We start from the raw sequence: 10,746 nt of genomic DNA, 5'->3' as shown, positions 1-10,746 counted from the left end.
TTTTTATAAAGGTGATCGTTGATCGAATCCGCGATGTAACTAGTTCTAAGGTGAATTGTATTTGTATTGGAATTTTAGATTTCCTCGGAATTGTTTGTAAGTGCCGTTTGGCTATCTTTCGTTAATGAAATCCTTTCTCTTCTTGTCAAAAAAAAAAAAAAAAAAACACCATTGTTTATTTAGTGATACTATTTCTACACATAGTTAGTACCAATGAATGTATGTATAATACCACTACATGCATACATTGTACCACTAAATGTTCAACGGTACTCTTTGATCATCCAATGGTAGTAAAAATCACCCAATAATACTAACTCTAAATTCAAAATATGCATTTACGTGTAATTACACCCTTACCCCTTGTATGCGTTTCTTTATGCATAACGAAACTCTATTAGGACAAGCTCATATATATGTTGCTCTATGTTTCTTTCAAATACGCGCGTTAGCTGCCCTAGTGTGTGTGTGTGTGTGTGTGTGTGTGTGTATATTATATACTCCCTCCGTCCCCAAATGATAGTCCCTTATGGCCTATTTTTAGTCCCAAATTGATAGTCCCATTTGCTTTTTTCAAGTACCATTAATATCAATTTTTTATCAAAATTTCCTCCAATTACAACAATATTTGTGCAAATTTAACTTTTCCATGTAAATTTTGTTTTTCAATGTACTTTTATTACTTTCTCTCTCTACTATTTTACATACCCAATGTAAATTTATATTTTCAATGTAATTTCATTACTTTTATTTAAGTTTCTTAATTCCCGTGATTTTTGTCCATAAGGGACTATCATTTGGGGACGGAGGGAGTATATATATATATATATATATATATATATATATATATATATATATATAACACCCGTCAAAAAAAAAAAAAAAAAAAAAAAAAAAACACGAGTAACATACTTGACCTAAAATCGGGTAAACCCGACCCAAAAAGAAAGAGGTAGGCTATTTAAAAAAGAGAGTCGCCTCTCTAAAACCCTCACAAGACCCTAATTTTAGTTTCATCGTCCTCACTCTGCTTCTCCCCATTTTCTCTCTCCTCTCTTCTAGGGTAAGCCTCCTTCTCCTTGTTTTCAATTTGTTACGCATGTTTTCTTTCATTAATGAATTGCTAAATACTAATTTTTTTCTGGGTTTATCGTTGATTTTTGGTATAGTGAAAAAAAGGGCGAAAATTTGAGGGCAGAAAAATGTTGGTGTTGTTCGAAACTCCAGCGGGTTTTGCCCTATTCAAAGTTATTGATGAAGGAAAGCTTTCTCAAGTTGAGGTATGATATTTTTTTCCTTTTTCTGGGTAATTTTGTTTCTTTATTTTTGTTGATTTTGTGAGTATTAATGTGCTTTTATGTATTTGCAGGATTTGTGGAAAGAGTTTTCAACTGCTGATTCTGCTAGAAAGGTTTATACTTCTGCCTTTTATTCTTTTTATTTATAATGTTTATGATTGAATGATATTGATGAATGATTATTAAGGGTTTTTGTTAAAGTGTGGAAATGAGTTTTGAATTTTGTTGATATTTATAGAAGTATGATGCATACTCTTATCTTAAGACTTAAGAGTGGTATCGATGCATAGAAGTATGATGGATGTAGAAGTGTTATTTTGGTAACGTAGAAAACTGTATTTTGTCGTTGGGAAGTTGTATTGGTTCGTTTAGATTTCCCGAGATTTTGTTTGTGTTGTGGAAGGCGAAAATACGAGGTTTAGGTTTTAAATAGAAGTTTTAAGGTTATTGTTTTGTTGTGGAGGGAGCAATCAGTTTAATGGTTTATGTTCAGGATAGTCGGTTTGCCAATTAATTCGACTTAGATGATAATTATGAATTTATTACTGCTGTTTTTTCTCATGTTTGAATCATTTATTTTTGTATGTGTGAAAATGGGTGCTAGAAATTTAGAAGTTTCTAGAAGTATAGTGCATTTGGTTTTAGTTGAAGGTGGTATTTGGTGGTAGTGGATGTAGAAACTGAATGCCCTAATTATGAAGTTTTACATTATTGTATGTGTCTTTTGGGTTAGGTATTTCAGAAATTTAAGGCTTAAATGTTGTTTAATGCCAGATTAGTTAAGATGAGTAAGGGTTTTAAGCTCGTAGTGTGTCAGATGCGGTGAGGAGGGTGGATGGATTAGTTGGTTCTTGGTCATGCAAGTTGTTCGGTGTTTGAGTCAATGAAATTGAGAAGGATTTGTTGATTCTGTTATTGGCAAGTTTAAACACTGCTTGAAAATGAGTACTATATTAAATTTTGGGTTTGTCAATGAAAACTGCCTTTACCCTATGTGGAAGTGTAAAAAAAAATGTATGATTGGATAACATTCTGTTCTTAAATCTCTAGTTAATGATGTGGATGGCATTATTGAACAACCAAACAATCACTTGTCCATGAGAGAATATTTAGTAGTTTTGCTTCAAGTCCATTACAGAGTTAGGCTGAGGACTGTTTCAAGCTAACTTGCTTGTATTTGTTTCAAGAAAGAAAGCTCACCAAAAGATGATATTTTTTAGGACCTGGAATATGCAAAGTTTAATGTTATTCACATGCTCTTAGTCTGTTTTCCAAGTGATATCTGACTGCCGTATTGCACGCAAGGCTGTGCAATGCTGGAAGATTATAAATATACTTAATCTGTTTCTCTCAATGGATATAACTTCAGTATAGTGTTTCATCCATAGCTCTCGATAGTTTCTACACCAATTATTGATGTTTTGTAGTCAACTAATAATGCTACTGTTTTTAATTTGTTAACCGGTGTGCTTGACTTTGTACAATTCTTCAGGTAGTGAAGCTGAAAGCATTTGACAAGTTTGAAAATACATCAGAGGCTTTAGCAGCTACTACTTTATTGATTGACGGCAAACCTAGCAAGGGATTGAGAAAATTTTTGAAAGCACACTGCACGGGTAGCACATTAGGTGTTGCTGATTCTAAACTTGGAAATGCAATCAAGGAGAAATTGGTTAGTGTAGATTTCAATTTGATGCCCTTCTCTCTGCTATGCTTGTGTTTTCACCTATCTAATTTAAAGTTGGATATGGCCTTGTATTGCAGCAAATTGAGTGCGTTCACAATAATTCAGTGATGGAGCTAATGAGGGGAGTAAGAAGTCAGCTGACTGAACTCATCTCAGGTCTTGGAGCTCAAGATCTGGCTCCAATGAGCTTGGGTTTATCTCACAGCTTATCTAGATACAAGTTAAAGTTCAGTCCTGATAAGGTCAGTTAAAATCCACAAATCACTGTTGGGGGCTGCTAACTTTGGTCAATAACTTAAATGATATTGGTCTTGCTTGAGTGAAAGATATTCAATGTCTGCCTTTTTATACTTCATATCACCTTTTTTAACCTGCACTTCATGCATATGCAGGTAGACACTATGATCATTCAAGCTATCGGTTTGTTGGATGATCTTGACAAAGAGCTTAATACATATGCTATGAGGGTCCGAGAATGGTATGGCTGGCATTTTCCTGAGCTTGCAAAGATTGTGCAAGACAATATACTATATGCCAAGACTGTGAAGTTCATGATGAATCGTGTTAACGCTGCGAAGTTGGACTTCTCTGAGGTAAACACCACTCCAATGAATTTTATAATCTCATCTTTATGTATTTTGTGTTGCATCCCATTTGTGTTTGAATCGTGCTTATACCTCTTGGGACTTTATGGACTGAATTTAAGGGTTAAGGACTGGTTATCTACTCTCTGACTTGCTTCAAGTAGCTATGTAGTTGTGCTATCAACATTGGTAATATATGTTATTTCATGTATATCTTGGTTTGGACAATTTAGAGAGAATGACAGTTGGTGAAGTCATTTGGAAATGGTCATGAAATAAAATCTTGACAGTCCTATGATCAAGTAGGTAACATTGTGGAATTTAACATTCCTTTCTTTTGTTGCAGATCTTGGATGAGGATGTTGAGACAGCGCTCAAAGAGGCTGCAATGATTTCTATGGGAACTGAAGTCAGCGATCTTGATTTAATAAATATCAGTGAACTCTGTGACCAAGTTTTGTCTCTAGCTGAATACAGAGCTCAATTATATGATTATTTGAAAAGCAGAATGAACACAATCGCTCCAAATTTGACTGCTCTTGTTGGTGAGCTTGTTGGTGCCCGTCTTATTGCTCATGGTGGAAGCTTGATAAATCTTGCAAAGCAGCCTGGAAGCACAGTACAAATTCTTGGGGCAGAAAAGGCTCTTTTCAGAGCTTTGAAAACAAAACATGCAACCCCTAAATATGGGCTTATCTACCATGCTTCCTTGATTGGGCAGGCTGCTCCTAAACACAAGGGGAAAATATCTCGTTCTCTTGCAGCAAAAACTGCATTGGCTATTCGTTATGATGCTCTTGGAGATAACCCTGATAACACTATGGGTCTTGAAAATCGTGCCAAGGTAACAACTTCATAATCAATTTTCTGCCAAATTTTTTCTTCCATTTTATTTTTAATATGAAAATTCTGGACCTGTTCTCAAATACCCCGCTTCATTTCTGAAACAGCTTGAAGCTCGTCTAAGAAATCTTGAAGGTAAAGAGTTGGGCAAATCTGCGGGATCAGCCAAGGGAAAACCACAAATAGAAGTTTATGACAAAGATCGTAAGAAGGGAGCAGGAGCACTAATTACCCCTGCTAAGGTATTGTTTACCATTTCACTCCCTGCTTCTCTTGCAAGTCTTGCCTTGCCAAGTTGGCAGTCTTTTTATTTGCCTTCGTTTTAACACTGCGTTCTATCTTTTATCTTTTGCAGACGTATAATCCTGCAGCTGATGCTATCCTTGGTAAGAAGGATGATAATTTGATGGCAATTGAAAAGGATGTTCATGTTGTTGAGGAAACAAAGAAGGCAAAGAAAGAAAAGAAGAAAAAGAAGGATGCTGTTTTGGAAGACAGTGTTGCTAATGGTGATGATGAAAATGTTGAACCTGAAGTTGAAATAAAATCCAAGAAAGAGAAGAAGAAAAAGAAGCAGCAGGCTGAGAATGGAGACAAAGAAGCAGATGATGAAGAGATAACGAAAAAGGAAAAGAAGAAGAAGAAGAAGCAGGCAGAGGACGAGGAAACTGTTGAGGCAGGAGAAAAGGATAAGAAAAAGAAAAGAAAGCATGCTGATGCTAGTGAGGAAGCTGAACCTGTAAGCGAGAAGAAAGAAAAGAAAAAGAAGAAGAAGAAGAGCAGCGAGGATTGAGGTATTTGTTGGTAATTCGGGCAAATCAAACAATTTTGGCCATCTTCGACAATGGATAATATTTTTCGTTTCTGTATAATTTGCTCTTTGCTGGGGTGGGTTTTGTTATAGGAGTATTTCTTGTTAGAGTTAGTCTAGTAATCTTATGCCTCATGTATGTGACTGAATGTTTGTTCAAGGATTAAAGCTGCAAATCGTGTTCAAGATATTTTATCTTTGATTTCAGCCATTGTGATGAATTACATGGCTGAGTACTGGCTGACTTACTTTTTGAAAATGTTTTATATATTGGTTCTGATGTTTTTTGACTTCGGGTTGCAGATTGATAATTCACTTGCTGAAAGCTAAAATAGTATCCTTTACATGTGCTTGAGCAAGTCTTGGATGAAACATTCTCGTGTTCACTTGTGTGTAGTCATAGAGCTTATATAGTCTTGCAGTAAGTTATCGTATGATTGTTTCATGCAAGATTTTGCCTACCAAGGAAAACTCGTATACTGCGCATATAGGTCAATCTAAGTCCCATCATCATTGAGATATTAGAATTGGACATAGTCGGAGATTCATAAGCAGAGTAGAGCTCCAATTTTTGCCCAATTGTTGTTCAGTTGACATGGAAATAGGCTGGATCTGGCCCAAGCCTGACAGACACATACCCAGATCTATTTTGTAAGTGGACCTAGTTTCGACCCATATATGCTGTGTCTTAGAAATTCAGACCCACAAAAACCCAAATTATTGTATCTATCGGGTTTAGGGTTCTAAATGGGTCTTTTTTTTTTTTTGGGAATATTCTTCCTATTTGATAGCTTAGATATGGCAAATTGGCCACATGGCCCACATATGGGTGTTCAAAAATTGATTTATTTTTATCGGGCTTAATTAACCAATCCGGTCTTCCGAAAAATTACTACCTCCGTTTCTTATTAGTTGCAACTTTGGGATATTATTTGTGAGATATATAATATTCTAAAGTTGCAACTAATACGAAACGGAGGTAGTAATATTTTTAGTTTTCGGTTCTATGTAAAATCCTTAAAAAATTTAAACACCAGTATTGGATCGGGGGTGGTTTTTTTTTTTGCTTAAAATTACACTTAAAAATGTTTTAAAATGGTTAAAATTATCCTTAATAAATTTGGAAAATGTTAATTATATGAGTTTTTGAGATAAGACTTGCTAAAATGCCATTAAAAAAATCTTGCTTAAATTTATTCGAGTTTAAGCTCGTTTTGGTTTTAGACCAGTCTTTTGATCTTGTCCTAGTTTTCCCGGACCAATCTTCGATTCTTCAAATTTAAATTTCCTATCCGATCTTAAATCGGTAAACAATCCTAGTCTTATGAATAAAGGTCTATTCCGATTTACTAAAAAAACTGAACTGATTGAGTCTGAATTGAATAAAGCTGAAATGATAAGAGATTAAGAGAAAAAAACTAAAACTTAACTGAACTGATTAAACTGAACTGAAATTAAGTTGAACAAGACAGATCCTAAATGAAATATCTTGCCGGTAATGATCAACTACCGGCGGAATTCAGGTAGACCCATGTCAAACAGTGGATAAAAAGAGTAGAAATGGTAAAATTACATCTGAGCCCTCATTTTGAAAAGCGTACACGTGTATGCATCTGATAAATGAAGCAAGAGCATCGGGAGTCGGGACTCCGCGCTGAAGAGTGAAGACTGTGCCACGCCCGTCAAATGGAGCGGGTCAATAAAACGGACTAAATTTTATTTTATTTTTTTAAAAAAAGAAGGGGACAAAAAAGCAGCATAACATGTGACGTTTCAGGTGGAAAGTAAATTACACACAGTACATTAAAGTAAACCCAGAATCTAGTGCCAACCAGCTTCCATAGATTTTTCTCAGTTTTTTTTTTTTTTTTTTTTTTTTTTTTTTTTTTCAATTCTATTATGGAGTACTGTAATTTTTTATTTACTCTTATATAAGGTTTTAGGTTTTAATTTTGGTTTAAAGATACCCGTATTGATGTACTCCCTCCGTCTCTTTATTCAAGTCCACTATTCCTTTTTTGACAAATTAAAATTAAAGTTCCATAATAAGGATCTTTACTTTTTTTAGTAAGTGGTTTTTGATAATTTTAACCTCATTCTCCTAATGTATTTCCCAAATTGTCCTAAAATTTTTCTCATTTTTTGTGCTTTTTTGTCCCATGCATTAAATATAATTGGGCTTTTGTACTTTGGTACTCCCTATGCTTTTTTTTTATATGCATCACTTTGACAATTGCACTATTTACATATCATGGTTGACTTAATTTTTTCACCTCTAAAAAATGAATAAATGTTATTATATTATATATCATTAGATTCGTCATAATGTCTAGTTTCATAATATAATTTTGTTACAATTTTTACTACTGTAATACACAATTAAAGATATTTATGGTCAAAATAGCGTCTCGACAAATGTGCCGGTCAAACTGATGCATATAAAATAAAAAAAAAAATAGAGGGAGTACTTGTTTAAGGAAACTATCACTATTTATTTAATGCAAGTATTGTACGTTGGTACTTGTTTAAGGAATCTATCACCAATCTTAAATCCCGTGAAAAATGAGAAAGTGGACTTGAATAAAGAGGCGGAGGGAGTACTTTGTTCACATAATGCTATATCCTCGTAATTTTATTTTTTTTTATTTTTATTTTATTTTTTTTGTTGTTGTTGTTGTTTGTTTGTTTAAAGAGCCACAAGGGCGGGGTGAGAATCGATCCCATAATCTTAGGCCCCGAATCTCCCGAAATCGGGAGGGAAGCTCTAACCATTTGAGCTATCCCTCTTGTATGTAATTATATACTCTGCTGCGTTCAATAACATATTAACACAGCTTGATACAATCCATAGAGAATTTGATACCACCTAAACCTAAAAGTTAGCCGAATGTGCAAGCGACTAGATATAACTTGGACCAAAATTAATCCAATCCAAACCTAAGCTAAACATAGTTTGAATGCTAGATTTATCCGACTTGAGCCAATTTAAGTTGGACCTTGTTTAAACGTGACTTTAAAATCCGAATTAGCACTTCCATTTGCACCTATTGAATTGGAGTAAGTATATATGTATCTTAAATAACGTAAATAGTCAAATGAAATTATGAAACAAATAAATAAATATAAAGAGAGTATCAAATAATTTGATTGTGTTAATTTAAATTTTAATACAAAGTACAGTACAAGACATTAAAATATGTAATTCCTAAATAATACGGAGTACTATTATTCCTCAATAAAATTGATTACGAGCTGAGTACAAGATTCGTCATAAATTCCTATCTAATCTCTTATCAAAAGTATAAAGGAGGTTAGTGGGTGAGAGAAATATGGAGTAATTAAAAGTACGGAGTATTGTTTCAAATTAGGGAGTTATACACGTTGTAATTATTACTCCGTACCAAGTACTTCGTATAAAACTAATACAAAAGAAAAGTGTTGTGATTATTACAAAATGGGCGAGACAGAGAGTAATACGTAGTACAATGTATTTGGTATTGATAATGAGGAAACCCAAGGGATTGGTATGAACCACTCATTTGTGATCGATCCACTTAAATACCATTAAATACTCAATTAACCAAGGTAGACTAATCAACCCCCCATCTCTTCTTATCTCTCGACACAATATAACTTTAGGGTAATATGCAGAGTATAACATAACTTTAGGGTTATTATATACACATACATTCACTCATTCCCTATATATATACACATCACCATAACCTCCCTCTCACTCATGCTGTAATAACTTTTTCTTGGTTATTTAGGGTTTCATTTCTTCCTACAAATAAACAATAAACTTTTGTAAGTTGATACTGAGATGAACAAAGCAAATCTTATATCCTAATAAGATGTTGATTAATCAAATCGTGTCCGTGTTCGTGTTCGTGTTGATGTTAAAGCGGAGTTGGGTAAAAGTAGAGCTCCTTGAAGTCCAAAAGAAGGCCTAACTAGGGCATAATACAGCTGCTGATATATGGTTATCCATAGTCCTATCCATTTCTTTTTATGATGATAGGCCTTTGGTTTTGCATATCTCAAGAGCTGTTATTTGCCCTCTCAAGGTTTTGTCATTTTTTGGATTGAAGGGAGCTCTACATCCCCCTTTCTCCTTCTTTCTCTCTCCTCTTAACTTGTCTTAATTTCTTTCTTAACTTGTTTTATCGTTTCATAGAATTTATTTGGAATTTTTTTTTTTGGGTGATATATATATATATATATATTTTTTAAATTATTGAGCAAAATATTGGGTGGTTTTGATACATGATTTTAATTCTTCAAAATTTCTCCCTCTTTCTCAAAGCTTGTTTATTATTCATTATATTGGTTAAATTTTAAGTAAACCTTTTGGTTTTGTCAAATTTTATGTCTTTGACTAATTGGGTTTTAGATCTAAACATTTTTTTTTTCTTATATTGTCATTATTATTGTGCTTTTTAAAATTTTTTTTTTTAATAGTGTATAGATCAGATCTACCTTTTTATACTACTTCCGTTACAAATTATGTGCAACAATTTGACCTAAAGTAGAGAGGGAAAATGTCTAATCATTGCACATAACCTGTAACGGAGGTAGTAACTTGTTTCTTATGTGAATTGCGTGGTGTTTTGTTTTTTGTCAGGATGATTATGCAGCTATGTACCATTGACTCCATGAGTTAAGGAATGAAAATGTTTCCTTTCCTTTGTAGCTTTAATTTTAAGCTATTTCTTGTAATTATGAGATTCGTCTTAATTCTATGTAAGAATATACACCAAGTATTTGAATTGAATCCGAATTAGTCAGAGTCTAATACTAATACGTGTCCAAATTACAATTGGAAAAAATATGAAGTTTTTTCTTTTATGTGTATAAATTTTGTAATCTAGTTTGGAATGATGCAAAATTTCTCAGTATGAGTCTTGAGCATTTAGGCAGATCTAAGAAATATTATAATTCTGACAAATTTACTTGTTATAGTTTATTATTGTTAGATATTCTTGAAAAAAGTTGGAAAAACATAAATGGTTGAGCTGTTTATGTGTCTCAGTCTCTTCATCTTTCTCTTTCACTCTCGGTTATCAAGCATTGGACCACATTAATGACTTAACCATAGTTAGTTGAATTTGGTTGTTTTAACTTTTCTAGTCAGAAATATTCAATAATACTAACAGCGGTAAATAAACATGGACAACTAGATTATTCATGGTACTCTGTCAAAAAATTACTCCGTATGTTAGTAATTTAGTATGTAACGGTGTAACCTAGTCGAGCCAAAATGTTCTTATAACTATGGTCAAATTTCTACTCTTTGGTTTAATTTCAGTTTAGCTTCAATTAGTTCAGTTCAGTTCATAATTTCATTCTCTCATAAAATACTATTCATTTTACCTTTTTTCAATGAAGTTTAGTTCAGCTTTAATCAGTTCACTTCAGTTGAGTTAAGCTCAGCTCGGTAAATTAGAACAGGCCCGTAGTTGTCTACGATTTGAATGCTCATAAAGGCAATCAAAGAAGGCTTGATAATTGCATCAAGCAATG

At 33.5% G+C, this 10,746-nt stretch overlaps 1 protein-coding gene across 1 annotated transcript; it reads left to right on the top strand.

Moving 5' to 3' along the window:
* The first annotated feature begins 995 nt into the window (after positions 1–995).
* On the top strand, positions 996–5,513 carry LOC145604869 (putative nucleolar protein 5-2). The gene is made up of 9 exons (XM_081660849.1): positions 996–1,063; positions 1,170–1,280; positions 1,370–1,411; positions 2,791–2,970; positions 3,063–3,227; positions 3,378–3,578; positions 3,916–4,413; positions 4,520–4,654; positions 4,768–5,513. The coding sequence occupies exons 2-9, from the start codon at positions 1,203–1,205 to the stop codon at positions 5,203–5,205; spliced, it is 1,737 nt and encodes a 578-aa protein (XP_081516975.1). The 5' UTR covers positions 996–1,063; positions 1,170–1,202; the 3' UTR covers positions 5,206–5,513.
* The last annotated feature ends 5,233 nt before the right edge of the window (positions 5,514–10,746 follow it).

The sequence above is a fragment of the Chenopodium album genome, chromosome 22 (assembly GCF_948465745.1).
Source record: "Chenopodium album chromosome 22, dcCheAlbu1.1, whole genome shotgun sequence".
Taxonomy (NCBI): Eukaryota; Viridiplantae; Streptophyta; class Magnoliopsida; order Caryophyllales; family Amaranthaceae; genus Chenopodium; species Chenopodium album.
This window is presented reverse-complemented; position numbering and strand designations above follow the sequence as displayed.

What these genes read in the sequence shown, in the direction of transcription:
- LOC145604869 (XM_081660849.1), top strand. Translation starts at nt 1,203, where the DNA reads ATGTTGGTGTTGTTCGAAACTCCAGCGGGTTTTGCCCTATTCAAAGTT. An exon ending in GAAAGCTTTCTCAAGTTGAG is followed by an intron (nt 1,281 to 1,369) that starts GTATGATATTTT and finishes ATGTATTTGCAG; the next exon opens with GATTTGTGGAAAGAGTTTTC. An exon ending in TAAAGTTCAGTCCTGATAAG is followed by an intron (nt 3,228 to 3,377) that starts GTCAGTTAAAAT and finishes ATGCATATGCAG; the next exon opens with GTAGACACTATGATCATTCA.